Source organism: Mustela lutreola, chromosome 12 (genome assembly GCF_030435805.1).
Source record: "Mustela lutreola isolate mMusLut2 chromosome 12, mMusLut2.pri, whole genome shotgun sequence".
NCBI classification, from domain to species: domain Eukaryota; kingdom Metazoa; phylum Chordata; class Mammalia; order Carnivora; family Mustelidae; genus Mustela; species Mustela lutreola.
In genome coordinates, this window is record NC_081301.1 from 36,212,335 (window position 1) to 36,228,387 (window position 16,053).

Sequence of the window (16,053 nt, forward strand, 5' to 3'; positions counted from 1 at the left end):
TTATTTGAGAGAGAGTTATCACAAGTAGCAGAGAGGCAGGCAGAGAGAAGAGAGGGAAGCAGGCTCCCTGCTGAGCAGAGAGCCCTATGTGGGACTCGATCCCAGGACGCCGAGATCATGACCCAAGCCGAAGACAGCGTAAAGCCCTGGAACTTTTGCTGGCAGCTAAATGCTGGGACACCTGGCCTGACCCAAGTGCAGTCCAAGGCTCCAACTTACCCCATCCTTCTTATCTCGTTCCAGGGCCCCACGCAGGAATTCCAGGGACACATCCTCATTTTCATCCAGCCATTGCAGGACAAACTGTTCAAACCACCTGCAGCCAGGCAGGAGAATTGGGGGTTAGAGCCAGTGGTTGGCATATGCCATGTGCTTAACAGCTTCACCAGACTAGGGTCTTCTAGAAGATAGGGCACAGTTTGATGCTTTTCTCTTTCTACAACAGAGCCTAGAACTGGCAGTCTCAAGACTGGCTTGCTGAACTGAAATGAAGACATAGGTCCTGCCCACCCCCTAAGATGGAGGGACCCCTTCCCTTTCCCATGTTGTGCCCACATGATGACTCACACTGGGTACTCAGGCACCTGCCCCTGGAGGGCAGGCAGATCTCGCACGTATTCATTGTGGAGCCACTTCACCTTGAAGTGTAGGTTCATGTAGTCAGCACTCTTACACAGCCGGTCTTTCTCATGCTCTAGTGGTGGGGAAGGAAGCTGAGTCAGGTCCCAGCAGCAGAGGCCATGGTTCCTGAGCTTTCCCAAAGCAGCAGATGCGGCCAGGCAGCTCTATCAGAAGTCTTAAAACAAGGGTGATTCCCAACCACTTCCTCACAACCATCTCCCCCTACCAGTACTCTGTTCTCCAAGAGCCTGGTCCAAATCTTTTAGAGACTAAGCCAAACTCCTGGATGGAAGTCTTCTTGCTCTAGCTTCTAGAAGTGTCAACTGAGATACTGGCATCTGATGAAGAAGAGGAGGAAGAGATGTGGGTGCTAATGTTGATTAGTGGAGAGGCTGCCCAGGACTAGTGAGGGATGGTGGTTTCCTAGGTCTTCTCTAATCCTAGTAGCTGGGCCATTCCCACAGATCAGCTTAGATGAAGCGATGAGCAGCTACACACAGTATGAATGAGTCAATGACAACTACAGAGACAGGGAAAACCACAGTGGGCTGACAGAAAGAGCAGTTAAGCAGTCAGAGTGTAACAGCATCTTAAGGTAAACTAAAGTGCCCCAGAATACAGTTGAGACACTGAGAAAATGAACTCTCTGAGAAGTATGCAAATAAGAATAGTCAGTTTGGAAACCACAGGAACACAGCAGATGAAAGGGCTATTATGCTGTAAAAAATGAGATGCTTATTATGGACTTTTAAGGTCATCTAACTGGATCTTCAGAGCCTTCTGGAGAATCCAGGACAAACACCACCCCTGCATCAGGCACTGGCTACAAGGACAGGTTCTCTTCATCCATCCCCTTTATAAATAAAAAATTAATTTGAAATAATAAAATTGAACAATGTGCTTACATATAACATAATGGGAAAAAATCAGGCAAATGGGGGAAGAGTACTGAGTAACAGAGAAAGGAAGCTCAGGGTCCTTGTGACCTCTACTGCTCAACTTTGAGTTGCTATGGGTGATGCTCCTCCACATCAAAGCAGAAATCCAATCTGGGGTGGTTGGCCCTTGTGAATTAGTATAACAGACCCTTGTGGAGGAAATGGGAGCTTGGGATTCAGCCGCAAAATGCTCCCAGTCTCAGGAAAGTTCATCTCCTGACATGGCAGGCAGCACCACCTCTGGGGTCATCAGAGAGACTTCTCAGGGCTTGCCCCTTCTCTTCCACCCCACACTATGCTATCCTTAAACCAGTGCATGAACCTAGAGACATAAAAATGTACCATGAGGAAGACTCTCTTTCCTTCCTGTTCAGTAACCCACTAGAAGTGGAGGCAGTACTGCTCCATCACTCCTCAAACTCCCTAACTGCTTTCTTCTAGGGATCTTCAAGCTACTGTATTTATATAATTCTCCCTTTCTCTATCAATCCCTTATCTGTACTCTGAGCCCCAAACTCAATTTCAGTATTAATTTCTGTAGTACAGAAACTAACAGGATGACTGCTGAAACAGTGGTCACCCTTTATTCTAACAAGTCCCATGGAGTCAAGCCCCAATAAAGTTGCATGAGGTTGTTGTTGATAGAAGTACAGGGATGGTTAGTCTCTCATAAAGGGTTACTGAGTCTCTAAATCTTCTCCTGCCCCTGATTTCCACATCCCTCCTTCCACGTATCTTTCATCTTTGGAGTTCTTTCAACCTCATGATTTCAATTATTCAGCTTGCTGCTATCTCCCCCAAATCTCTCTTTGGTTCTGGTACTGTTTGTCTAAGGCCCTGCTGGCCATTTCACTTTGCCAGAGTTTAACTCTAGTCCCCATCTTTCACAATTTAATATCTCAGCTGAAGCTGAACCGAGTACACACACTAATTGTAGCATCTTGTTCAATGATGAGCATCATCATCTACCTTCTTCCTCTTCAGTCATGTATTTGTCAAATTCATCAAAATATAGAGTGTTTTTATTTTATGTATGTAAATTATACCTTAATAAAACTGACTTAAAAAAATTGGGTGAATGATACCATTTTCACAGTTGGAATCAACACTATCCTTTTATCATCCAGGTCTCCAAACTCCTCCCCTTGTCCTATCCTCCACATTCTGACAGTCATGAAGTCCTATTAAAACTTCCTTCCAGTGGTTATCGAAACTCATTATTCCCTCTCCAATTCTCTACTCTAAACCCAACCCCTCAGCCCTAAATTACTACAACATCATCTGCCATCCCTATGTCTAGTGTCTCTTTGTTCTAGCTGTCCTATTTTCCCCTAACGTGAACTCTTATAAAAATGCTGGGTGATACACTCAACTAATGGATCAATGAACATACCAAAAACTAATGATGTACTGTACCTTGGCTAGTTGAATTTAAGTTAAAAAAATGCTGTTTTGCAGGGTGCTTGGGTGACTCAGCTGGTTAAATGTCTGACTCTTGGTTTTAGCTCAGCTCATGATCTTAGGGTTGTCAGATGGAGCCCTGCATCAGGTTTTGCACTGTGTGTGGATCCTGCTTAAGATTCTCTTTCTCCCTCTCCCTTTGCCCCTTCCCACTCACTCACAAGCTCTCACTCTTGCTCTTTTTCTCTCGCTTAAAAAAAAAAAAAAAAAAAGGCTACTTTGCTTGTACTGCATCTCTGCTCATGAGCCTATGGGGTTTCTTATTGTCTTTAATAAGATTTATTCAGGGCCAACTAAATGCCAAGCAGTATCCTAAGTGTGTTACACATTATTTCATCAGCTCAATGAAACAGATGCTATTATCGCTCCCGTTTTATGGATGAGAAAATGCGAGCTCACAAAAATTGGTCTAAAAACACAATGCTGGGGCGCCTGGGTGGCTCAGTGGGTTAAAGCCTCTGCCTTCAGCTCAGGTCATGATCCCAGTGTCCTGGGATCAAGCTCCGCATCTGGCTCTCTGCTCCACAGGGAGCCTGCTTCCTCCTCTCTCTCTCTCTGCCTGCCTCTCTGCTTGCTTGCGATCTCTTTCTGTCAAATAAATAAATTAAAATCTTAAAAAAAATAAATAAAAATAAAAACACAATGCTGATTAGGTCGTGAAAGTGAGATTTGAAACGAGGTTAACATTACTTCTCTCTCTTAAAGCAGTTTTTCAATCCTTTTATGTTTGTTGTAAACATTAGCAGAACTCCCCTTTCAAGAGAAATCTCATCTAGAACCCCATATAAAATTGATAAAAGCAGAACTGACTTAACTGGCACCAGGTGAAAGTCCCGGAGCCCAGCAACCCTGTCCCCCTACCTGGCTATTCCCTTTTCACTTAGCTCCTGAGATATCTCTGTTTGAAAACCTCTGCTCCACCTCATACCATCCCTCTTGTGAAACTGATATACTTTTCACAGGTATTTGCCTACCCCCCCGCCCCCGCCAAAACCCCTCAGAGCTGGGATTCTTCAAGAACTTGGACCATACTCTCCCAAATTAGGCTTGCTGAGTGCTACTGGAGAGGGGACAAGTGACTTTCTAAGTGGCCTGAAAGGGTAAGGCCTGGGCTATAGCCTCAAGCTTGACCTGGTGTGAGCAAGAGGGAGCCATTGCTCTGGGGCTGAATTACAGAATGTACATGTACAGTTTCTGGCTGTCTCCAACTTAAAACAGATCTTCAAGGTTTCTTTCAACCTCAGCTCCTAAACCTCAAAAGTTTAAGTCTGAGGGTTACCCATTTTCCCTGCCACTCCACCAAAATAACAGATCCAGACTCTGATTTGTCCTCACCCCAGACTGCTCCCTTTCCTTGTAAGTCCACTTGCACAGATTGAGGAGGCAAACTAACATATAGAAACAACAGGAAAGGCAGCTAAATGAGTGAACACAGAAGGGTACAAATGGTAAGGTAGTATACAGGCAGACAGTGTTATCTTTGTCAACCAAAGCAGGAAATGGATAAAAGAATAAGCTAAATAAACAAGATGAATAATAATTTGTCCATGACACTGCTTTATAAGAGAAGGGAGGGAGGAAGTATCTTTCTGGCTCTGTCATACCAATCCAGAACAGCTTTTAAGGAAAGCCAGGCCAGGCAGTCTCTAATAAGAGAAAATAGTCTTATCTATGTATTTAAGGTTCTATGATTCTTTAAAACTGTAAAGATAAACTTCACAAGACCATTCATACTCCAGAAAGTGGGCCACTTGACAACACCCAGCATGGGATGAGTTGATCTTTGGGTTAGGGAAAGTCTTAAACAGGCACTTGGTCTAAAACTGGAAGGGGAAATTCACATCCACATAGCCATTTCCATTATTACTTTGGCTGAACCTTTACCTACCTAAGGACTCCTGACATGACTTAGAATCCCTCTAGTTTCTCACCATACCATTCACCCAAAACTTATAATTGTTTGGGAGAGGAAAGGGACAGCAAACAAGGTGCTTGGGTTAACAGCCTACAGTCCACTGCCTTTGGTGTACCCTTACCCTCCAGTGCATATTTCATGTCTTGGGCAAAGAGCTGCCACATCACTTCCGCGCTGACTTTTCCCACATTCAACTCCTGAGGAAACCTGGATGATGGAAGAAGCCACAGTCAGAGAATAAAGCAAGAGCTATTTGATTTGACTGATTCCAAAACTTATGTGCCTAATCTCTTGGAAGTCAGACTGAAGAGAGGAGAAGCCTAGGAAATAGGACTGGGCTCAATCTGGAGAAAAGGGACCCAGGAGCCAGTGGAAGGACAAGTGGGATAAAGGATTCCCTCAGGCAAGGCGGTCCAGGGAAGAGGATGCCCAGAAGGCAGGGACTTGAGGCCCAGAGAAGGGTTGGAGCTAGAAGGCAGGCCCAGGCTAAAGAAGGTGGACGAGAAAGTTCAAGGAGTGGGCCTAAGAAAGCCCATTATTCACAGTGGACAAACACATACACACATGGTCTCTGGATCCCCTGGGACTCATATGGCAGCCATTCCCAGGGGGCTTTCACTCCAGGGAGGCTGGCTCAGTCTGAACAGGGCCCCCCATTACGTTTCCACACCTGTCTCCAGAAACAGTTACTCAGATAGATACAAGGGACAGAGGGACAGACGGATGTACAGGAAGAAGAGGTGGCACTGCAAACACACAGAGATAGGAAAGAAAGAGGCTGTTAGACAGATGGACATGCCAACCACCAACCAAACAGGGCCAAGTGGGTTGATACGCACTGGTTCAGAACGAGTGTGTAGGAATTCTTATCTTCCTCTATGATTGACACAATGAGCGTGATGAGTTTGGGCCAAAAATCCAGGTTCCGAATGCTGGGTCCTTGTTCCTCTGGAGGTAGTTCCTGTTTCTTATTCCAGAGGAGACAGTGAGAGTCAGAGTAGAATACGGAGAATGCCTCCAGTCTTCTTTCTCTTTCCGTCCCCATACCCCTTCCTTTAGAATCAGGTACCCTTCTTCTTCTCCTAGAGCCTGTCTTCCACAAGACTGCCCATGTTCTGTCAAAGGGGTGACTGTTGGGAGGTCCTTATACACAAAGAGTCCATTCCAGAGCACTTCTCTCCCCACCTCCAAGGAACTAATATGATACGCTTGGTCGGTCTAGGAGACATAAGGATGCCTGACCCCCTTCCTCATTCCCTTAATAGCTATGAGTATAGTGACTCCTCAGGCAAAGTAAGTTGCCCCTCCAGCCTCACTAAATAGGTCTAGTTCCATGTGACCCCACTGGCAGTCTCCTCTTACACCTCCCCTAAATTATCACACACATACATATACATCTCAGCTCTGAGAAGCTCCTTCAAGTTCTGCAGGAGCTACTGCACAGACCTAGCATGCAAGTGGGTCCAACCTTCAGTAGGTTAAGGACTTCCCTTAACCTCATGAATGCTATTAGGAAGAAGAACTGTATCTATGAAGCTATTTGCCTAGTTGTATAAGTTAAGGTCTTAATGAGCCAAGAATACTCAATGCAGATAAGAGATAAGACAGTCTTTTCAAATAAATGGTGTTGGGATAATTAGATACATGCAAAAGAATGAACCTGGACCCCTTTCTTATACATCTCACAAAAACTAACTCGAAATAGATTAAGGGCTTAAATACAAGACTTGAAAACATAAAACTCCCAGAAGAGAACATAGGGGAAAAGTTCCTTGACAATGGTCTTGGCAATGATTTTTTTGGATATGATACCAAAGTACACACATCAAAAGCAAAAACCAACAAGTGGAACTACATCAAACTAAAAAGTGTCTGTAGAGCAAAAGAAACAATCAACAAAATGAAAAGGCAACCTACAAAATGGGAGGAAACATCTGCTAACCTTATATCTGCTAAGGGATTAATATCCAAAATATAAGTAATTTGCATAACTTAATAGCAAACAAAAAAATCTGATTAAAAAATAGGTAGAAGACTTGAATAGACCTTTCTCCAAAGAAGACATACAAATGTTCAGCAGCAAGAGGTACCTGGGTGGCTCATTTTGCTAAATCTGAGCTCCGCTCAAGTCATGATCTCAACTTCCTGGGATCAAACCCTGAATGGGGCTCCCTGCTCAAATAAATAAACAACAAAGAATGCCCAGCAAGTATATGAAGAAGTACTTAATATCACTAAACATCAGGAAAATGCAAATAAAAACCACAAAGAGATGTCATCTCACATCTGTTAGAATAAATATTTTCAGAAAGGTAAGAGATAACAAATACTGGCCAGGAAATAGAGAAAAGGGAATCCTGACACACTGTTTACAGGAAACGTAAATTGGTAGAGCACTATGGAAAATAGTATGGAGTTTCCACAAAAAATTAAAAAGAAAACTATCCTATAATCCAGCCATCCTACTTCCAGGTATATATTCAAAAGGAATGAAATAACTATCTCCAAAATTTACTGATACCTCCACATTTATTGTAGCATTATGCATAAAAGCCAAGACATGGAAACAACCTAAGTGTACACTAGTGAATGAATGGATGAAGAAAATGTGGTATATAAATATAATGAATTATTACTCAGCAACGAAAAAAAAGGAAAGCCTTCTTTTTGCAGTAACATGATGGACTTTGAGGACAGAATGCTAAATTAAATAAGTCAGACAGAAAGAGACAAATACAGTATGATCTTCCTTATATATAAAATCTAAAAACACCAAACACGGGCGCCTGGGTGGCTCAGTGGGTTGGGCCGCTGCCTTCGGCTCGGGTCATGATCTCGGGGTCCTGGGATCGAGTCCCGCGTCGGGCTCTCTGCTCGGCAGGGAGCCTGCTTCCCTCTCTCTCTCTGCCTGCCTCTCCATCTACTTGTGATTTCTCTCTGTCAAATAAATAAATAAATAAATCTTTAAAAAAAAAAAAATAAAATGAAAAAATAAATAAAAACACCAAACACATAAAAAGCGTGGAGTGGTGTTTGGCAGGAGATAGGGATGGGGAAATGGTGAGATGCTGGTCAAGAGGTACAAACTTTCAGTTCAGATGAGTAAGTTCTGGGGATCTAAGGTACAGCATGGTTGACTATAGCTAAAATACTGTCCTATATACTGGAAAGATCAATATGAAAGCAGAGCTTTAATGTTCTCACCGTAACAACAAAAAATGATAATTATGTGAGGTGATAATTATGTTTACTGTGGTAAACATCTCACAGCATGCACTTGTATCAAATCATCACATTGCACAGCTTAAGCTTACACAATGTTATGCATCAATTATATCCTAGTAAAGCTGGGGGAAGAAAAAAGACTTGGTTGGGAAGAGGTAAAGGAATACAGTGGTGAATCTCAGGAAAAGAGAAGCAACTCTACATTCAGACCCTGGACAGGACAAGGAGAGGTCACTGCTGGAATGGACATTTGTTTCCCACTGGGACAAAAGCGAAGTTGGAACCACACAGAAGAAGAGGGATAGGACTTTTATGTGGGATGCCATATGTCATCACAGTCTCTACAGTCCTTAATAAGCCTGTATTACATGGAAGTTACTAGAAACCAGGACAGAACCCACAAAATGTAGATTCTGCTTGCTTAACATCACTTAAATACATCTTTTCCTTTAACTTTTTCTGCCACTACCCTATCCTTATCATCCAAGGGTCTCCTAACTGGTTTTTAATCTTCATTCCAGTCGCCTTCCACATAGCTGTTAGTGATCCTTCTGCAAAGAGAATCTCATAGTGTGACTCCTCTGCCCTTCAATGGTCTTCAGTTAAGGCCTTCAGTAAACTTCAACTCCACTGCTTGACACAAAAGGCCTTCAGTATATGATCTGTCAACCCCACACCTTACCAATTCCCTTTCCTCGCAGCCATCACTGCCCTACCACCATCACTTATTTAGTGCTTAAGTGCCAGGCACCCTAAGAATTCTACATGGGTTATCTCATTTAATCCTCCTAACTGCTCCATTGGATGGAAATTACCATCACCTTAATTTTACAGAAGAGGAGACTAAAGGCAGTGAGGCTGCATGACTTGCACAAGGTCTTATAGCTATAAACAGTAGAACCAAGAACTGATCCCAGATAGCTGAACTCCAAAACCTGACACGTAACTACCCTAACTATATTGTTTATATTTCTTCAAATTAACATACTCATTCAAAATTCTGTGCCTCCAAACATTCTACTACCTCTATATGGCATCCCTCTCTTCCCCAACCCCTTTTTTTTTATTTTTATTTTTTTTTTTATTTTTTTTTTTTTTTAAAGATTTTATTTATTTATTTGACAGAGAGAAATCACAAGTAGGCAGAGAGGCAGGCAGAGAGAGAAAGGAGGAAGCAGGCTCCCTGCTGAGCAGAGAGCCCGACGCGGGACTCGATCCCAGGACCCTGAGATCATGACCTGAGCCGAAGGCAGCGGCTTAACCACTGAGCCACCCAGGTGCCCCCCCAACCCCTTTCATTAGCCAACTCCTACTCATTCCTCAAAATTCCAGTTGAGCTTTACTTTTTTGAGTAGTCCCTGATACCCGGGTCTGCTTAGATGCCTCCCTTGTTAAGTTCCCAGAACATGCTCTATGAACCTTTGGCAACTACAATAAAATGCAGTAATAAAAAATAATTTAAAAAAGACAATAAAGTAAATTAAAAAAAAAAAACAATAAATCTAGTAATTTGTCCCACCTACCTCCACTAAATGATGAGCTTGCCAAAAACAGAGATGTGTCTTGATCAACTTCACATCCCTACATGTTCAGTTTGCTAAGGAATTAAATGGATGAATGAACCAATGACTAAGTGATTGAAAGAAATAAAAAGACACCAATGGTTTCCCTCACTGTAAATAATGAATAACGAGAAAATGAGAATGAAAAAAGTAAAAAACTGCTGGCAAAATTCAAAGGTTAAAAAAAGTGTCTGAATGGTTTACAAGTCCTCTTTCAAAGTCCAAGCTCATCTCATGATAGGGAGCAGAGACTAAATATTCAGAAAGACCCCTGCATAGTTGAAAAATCAAAGCTGAGAACAGTGTCTTCTCCAACCAAGAGAATCTACAGATAGATGACAGAGGAGCCCAGAGTGTGGTAAGTTAAACAAAGGCTCCAGGAAAACCTCCCATGAGCTTTAGAACCAAGGGGAGGTTTTATAAAACTTAAAAGGAGGAAGCCTTAAAGATAGGGCTGGCACAAAGAGTATGTTTGGGAATGGGAAGAGGCAGTGTGAACAAGATTTCAGTCTCTGCTGAGGTACTCCTAGGAAGCATTAAAAATTAAATGTATTCTTCAAAGGGCAAATGTTCAAGAGATTTAGGTTGTCTTCTCATTATTTGCAGTCCAATATTTAGATTGTCCTCTCATTATTTGCAATAGGTTGTAGTACTATCATTTAAGGTTTACGTAAAATGCCCTTGTTTTAGTAGCTTTTCCCAATACCTGATCAAGTGTGGATTCTTCCTTCTTGGAATCCCTTCAATTTTATTCAGCTTTCAAGGCACTTCTCACAGACTGCTTTGATTAGAATTATATATTTTCTTACGAACTGTGAACTAACTGAAGGAGCTCTATGCTTTCCTCATACCTGACTCATTCAATACATATTTGTTGGACTAAAGGGCATATATTTTGCAAGTGCATGGTCTGCAAGAATTATTTCGACAGAAACTGTAATCTAGTAACAAGACCCAAAAAGAAGTCCTGGCTTTGAAATGAGAATAAAAGATACTATTGAAAGGATCTTGAGAAACATACACGGTTACTGGGTAGTAAGTTAGGATGTCAGCATAGAACAGATGATGTAGCTCAGCCTCAAAGACAGAGAAGAGTCAGCCTTGACAGTCAGCTGATGAATATATCTCAGATGACCATGTAGTGCAGAGAGAAGTATCAGAGGGAAAATTTTAAATTTCCACAATTGGAATTTCCAAGTTGTTCAGAAAGACAACTACAGATCTCAGAGGAAAGCAGCCTGTAACAAATTAAGCTTGGGAGAGAAAAAAGACTCTAGGATGGACTGAGAATTCACCTACTCACCATCTAAACTGCCCAAGTTTTGGTCACTTACCTTAGCACCAAACTAAAACTTACTGTTGCCACTTCTGCTCAACTCAGTTATGTCACATCTCATCCAGTGGTCCCTATTAACCCACAAATGTCTCACCTGGTTTAGAAGGTCCTCACTCTACACTTTACTCATCCTCAAGAACAACAAGGACTTTGTCCTGAGCTCCTTTCCACCATAACCACAGTAAAGGAAAACTAAGGATCCAAGAGTCACTGACAGTGGATCCCACCTGATCCTGAACCTCTTACCAGCTGATACTGGTGACTGTACAAGTCATGGCAGTTGTTGAAGATATACTCATATGTGGAGTTCAAACAGGCCTTCACACAGTCCTTTACCACTTGGCTGGCTCTTGGAGGGCTCTGAAGTTCTTGCACCTGCCAATTAATAAAAGAAATATGGGCCCATGGTCCTCCCCACCTGAGTGGATCTCCTCCTAGAATTCCCCTCAAACTACTCCATTGCATCATCTCTCAATGGGTCCCTGGACCATACCCTAGGATGAAATTGCTAGGATATCTGAATAGGAAAACCATGCAGCCCATCCCTATTGATCTACAGTCTTCTCAGATGTAACCCAGAGAACAGGTGTATGGAAATGTGGGCTTAGAGGTGATGAATACCATAGCTTAAGATTGTACCCAATGATTCTTCATGTTCCTGAAGCCAGGTGACCTGTCCATCACCATCTAGCCCAGTTTCTCTCTTACCTTCATTCTGAAGAAAGTAATGCTGGTCAGCAAATCCACTGTTGACTTTAAGTCCTGAAGCCGCTCAGGGCTTCCAGCAGGGAAATTATTCTGTTGCAAATCAAGCAAATTTAAGAAAGGAAAAGAGAAATATGAAAGCCTTCTCTGCCAAAAGCAATGAAATAAAAAGCCTCCTTAACTGCTACCCACTGGGATTTTCCCCAGGTGAGCTGAACTAAAAAGCTGTTAAACAACAGGTCTCCCTCTTTTTTTTCTACTGACACAGATAGGCCCTTGCCAAACTCAGGGATTAATAATCCCTAGCCCAGCAAGCAACACATCCTATGCCAACCCTACCTCCCATGCAATGAGTGAGCATTTGTACAAATGGACACAAAGACACACATATTTTATACACACATTTTTCTTGGGTGAAGATTCTTACACTTAAACATTGAGTTCTTCGAAAGTTACAATGTAACTATATTCTGGAATATAAATGGTGCCATGCTAAGGACCAGACTAAGATCAAGGATATACTTTCTGTACAAGGGACCCCAGCTATTCCACTTTCCTTCCAGAGCCAGAAGATGGCACAGCTCTGAGCAGAACTGTTTTGGAGTGAGTTCTTTAAGACCTTCCCACCATGCCTCACTTCATTCCCCTTGGCATGGGTTTTAGGAGGAAGCTGCCAAGGAGAGCTGAAGGGAGATGTTGAGCCACTCTCCATTTTAAGGGTTGCTTTTTTAAACCTTCAAATGGCTACTTATATGCCAAATATAAGATACATAGTCAACTCTCCATTATTCATGCAAATGGAGGGCACTGAAATTGCAGATAATTAAAACTCCACTTCTTTTTTGACTTTGAGGTTATTTTTATACTTACTTTTTAATGTGGGTATATTGCCTGTTCTGGAAATTCACAACAGCTTAAAGCAAGTAACAAAGCCATTCTAAGAAGATCTAACTTAGGAAGAATTGGGAAACTGCCTGTTTTCGTGTCCTTCCCTGTCCCTGGTATTCACCCTCCTAATATATCTATTTTCTCCTTCCATTCTAGGAATGGACATGACCCCCCACTACAAATCACTTGTTGAAGCCAAGCTATCTTTTCTCTCCCTTTAGCCAGATTCTCACACCTCCCTTGAAAAATAAGGAGAATATGAAAAACACAAAAAAGAAATATAGGTATCTAATTTTTAAAGGGGCATTTCTGAAGGAGATTCTCCACCCTAATGAGAATGTCATCAGAGAGTCTGACAGAGTGACATCAGTATGGTTGGAGAGCCAACTGCATATAAAAAAAAAAAAAAAAATGCCACACCTGCTATTTACAACAGCATGGTCTTTGTAGTTTGGAGAATCACAGATGTCAGTGCCACTGGCCCTGTATGTAGGTGTGATGACAGGGACCAATTTTCCTTGCCTTTAATCTCTATAGCCAAGATTGGACTATGGTTTGTTTAGACAGAGCTTGATATTATCTGTTATTCCATCTCACAGTCCTGTCTTCACTCACCCTGTAGGTAGAGAGGTCAATCCTCAGTGAGTTGTGCAACTGGTCCAGTAGTTTTACAAATCTCTCTTTCTGAAGGTAGGAAACAAATAACAGGGAAGAGAGAAATAATCTGAGTTCCCTAGACTGTAGCAGAAACAGAACCATCCCTGGGTGAGGAGGAGACATTGGTTTAGGGACACATCCTATCTCATCCCTGCCCATGAGAAGAAAGAACAATGTAACAGAGGACTGGGATAGGTGGCCCCTGTTCCCTCTCTTAGCGGCTCTGTCTCAAACTGGGGAATCTTTTCATACTGGCAAGGGGACAGGAAGTCCCCAGGAGAGAAACTGCTCTTTCTATATAAGAGTCAACGGGAGATGACTCATGCATCTCCATTCCTTTGGGACTCCAACTTCTCTTAGTCAAATAAGAGGAAACTCAAAACACATTCTCCAAATTGTTCCTGAGTTTGTGGTCTCCTGACTTACCTTCAGGCAGCTCTTAACAATTAAATAGCCACTGTCTACCAGTAATGATAAGAGGGAGAAACAGTGATTCATTTGGAAGGTGATCAAGCAGACCTGAGAACGCTTCTCTTTCAACCATGTTCCACATCATTTTCCTTAGTTTATACTTTTTTAATGTTAAGATAAATAACATGACACTATTTTTATATTATTATTATTTTTTTTCACTTAACATAAAATGTATTGTTTTAGGGGTACAGGTCCGTGATTCATCAGTATTACATAACACCCACACTCACCACACTATTTTGTTAGTTGATTTTTATAGAAAAGGTATAATTAAATGTGGAATCACATGCCTATAGGCTGTTGGTATAGCACTCCTGGAATTCATATACTGATTATATGACAGATCATTAGGTCTTATGTAAATATATAAAATGGGATGAGATAATGAAACTCATATTTGAGTGGCTTAATCAATGATGTTAATTCATCTACAAAAAGACTCTATCAAAATAAGGGAAGGTGGTTACTCCCAAAAAACAGGGCTCAGAGACCCAGTAGATTTGGGAGTATCAGCACTGTTATTCCTAAAGAGGTAATCTTTGTGGTTGGTCAAAGATATTGCATCTAGTTTACACTGAACTTATGTCAGGTGACATTCTGAATAAAGATTCAACTTCTCAAGTAACTTAAAACCAGGAAAGGGCATATCCTGGATAGGATAAACAGTCCAAACACTAGAAAAGGGAAAGGCTCAGGAATATACTGGTATCTTCACTTAGACATCAGTCTCATATGAGCTTGAGTGGGTAAGAGAGAGAAACAATACAAGGTTAAGAAAAGTCTACTTGTGGACTTGCAGAATGAAGGAACATGATGACTCAACCAAGTTCTTGGCCTAGAGAGGTTCTGCCTGAGCCGAGGTGGTACCTCTGAAACCATAGTGATGCTATTCCACTTTCTCTCATTTATCCATGTCTGAGGAGAGTCCATTAGTAAGTCTATCTATCCATAATGAAATAAGGAGGAGTCTACTAGCATAGTCTACACATTCACAAGGAAACAAGTACATCTATCTAAGTGTCCCCTCTCTGAATTTTAGGCATATAAAATAACTCTATAGTACCTACTGGGAAAAATCAAATTTTATTAACTGATAACAACTGAGTAGATATGTTTTTACATCACACTCACCCCAAAGTTGGAGGCTGCAAAGCGATCAGATGCAGAAACATTGGTGGAGGCAGTTGTGTGGGCATAATAAGCATTGATGTTGGCCAGTAAGGTGCTCATCACTGCAGGCACACCAGGACACATGTACTTGGATGACAAACATGCAAAGTGCCTGAAAAATAGCATCCTCAGCCTCAAAGACTCTTCAGGGCTTGCAGCAAAAACCAAGTAATTAAAAGAGCTCATTGGTGTGTATGAAGCTTCCAATAACCTTGGCATACAAGGATCTTCATAATTGATTCACTCAAATATACATTAATGAACGCCTACCATGTGCCAGGGCCTGTGCTATGTGCTCGAATACAAAGATGTGATAGTCTGGCAGAGAAAGCAAGTGTTAGAAAGTCAATAAGCCAAGGCATCCTAGGCAAAATCTAGAAGTAGAAAAACACAAGAAGATCACCTCAATCAGAATGGTTGGGGGCTGGAAGGGATTAGAATAAGGCTTCTCAAAGAAGAGTTGATTGAACCAAGACTTAAAGGATTAGTAGGAATTAGTCAAATGGAGAAGTGTGCAGGCAAAGGAAAATTGCATTGCAAAAGACAAATACATATCAGAGAGACTGATTCATTTGGGAAACCTCAGTTATGGCCACTGTTCGGGTATTTGATAGGGGAATACCAAGAAATGAGAGAGGAGAAGTAAGCATAAAATAGTTAACAGAACTATTTCATAGATAGATATAGATAAAGATATTTTATATTTTACAGATAAACAGGAGAGTTTATCCTCTATATGGTAAATTTTTTTAAGAAAGATTTTATTTATTTATTTGACAGAAAGAGAGATCACAAGTAGGCAGAAAGGCAGGCAGAGAGAGAGGGGGAAGCAGGGTCTTTGCTGAGCAGAGAGCCTGATGCGGGGCTAGATCCCAGGACCCTGAAATCATGACCTGAGCTGAAGGCAGAGGCTTAAGCCATTGAGCCACCTAGGCGCCCCACCATGGTAAATTTTAACATGAAGGCACAATGTGATCAGACTCGTTTTTCAGAAAGCTCCCTTTGATGATAAATTGGAAAAGAAGGCTTGGAGAGAGATGAGACAAGGACAGAAAGAGCAGTTGCAGAGTTAACGACAATCATTCAAAAAAGAAGCAATGA

The 16,053-nt window shown here is 41.8% G+C and overlaps 1 protein-coding gene across 9 annotated transcripts in view; it reads right to left on the bottom strand.

The window, feature by feature from the left end:
- Nucleotides 1–16,053, bottom strand: part of UNC13B (unc-13 homolog B) — a 244,963-nt gene that overhangs the window by 8,444 nt on the left and 220,466 nt on the right. For all 9 annotated transcript variants that reach the window (XM_059142422.1, XM_059142421.1, XM_059142424.1 and 6 more), the window contains 8 exons: nt 14,914–15,064; nt 13,267–13,335; nt 11,767–11,856; nt 11,305–11,433; nt 5,775–5,902; nt 5,057–5,142; nt 568–694; nt 220–316 (listed from right to left, as the gene is read on the bottom strand). In XM_059142422.1, coding sequence (XP_058998405.1) covers nt 220–316; nt 568–694; nt 5,057–5,142; nt 5,775–5,902; nt 11,305–11,433; nt 11,767–11,856; nt 13,267–13,335; nt 14,914–15,064 — 877 coding nt within the window. The remainder of the gene's footprint in view (nt 1–219; nt 317–567; nt 695–5,056; nt 5,143–5,774; nt 5,903–11,304; nt 11,434–11,766; nt 11,857–13,266; nt 13,336–14,913; nt 15,065–16,053) is intronic.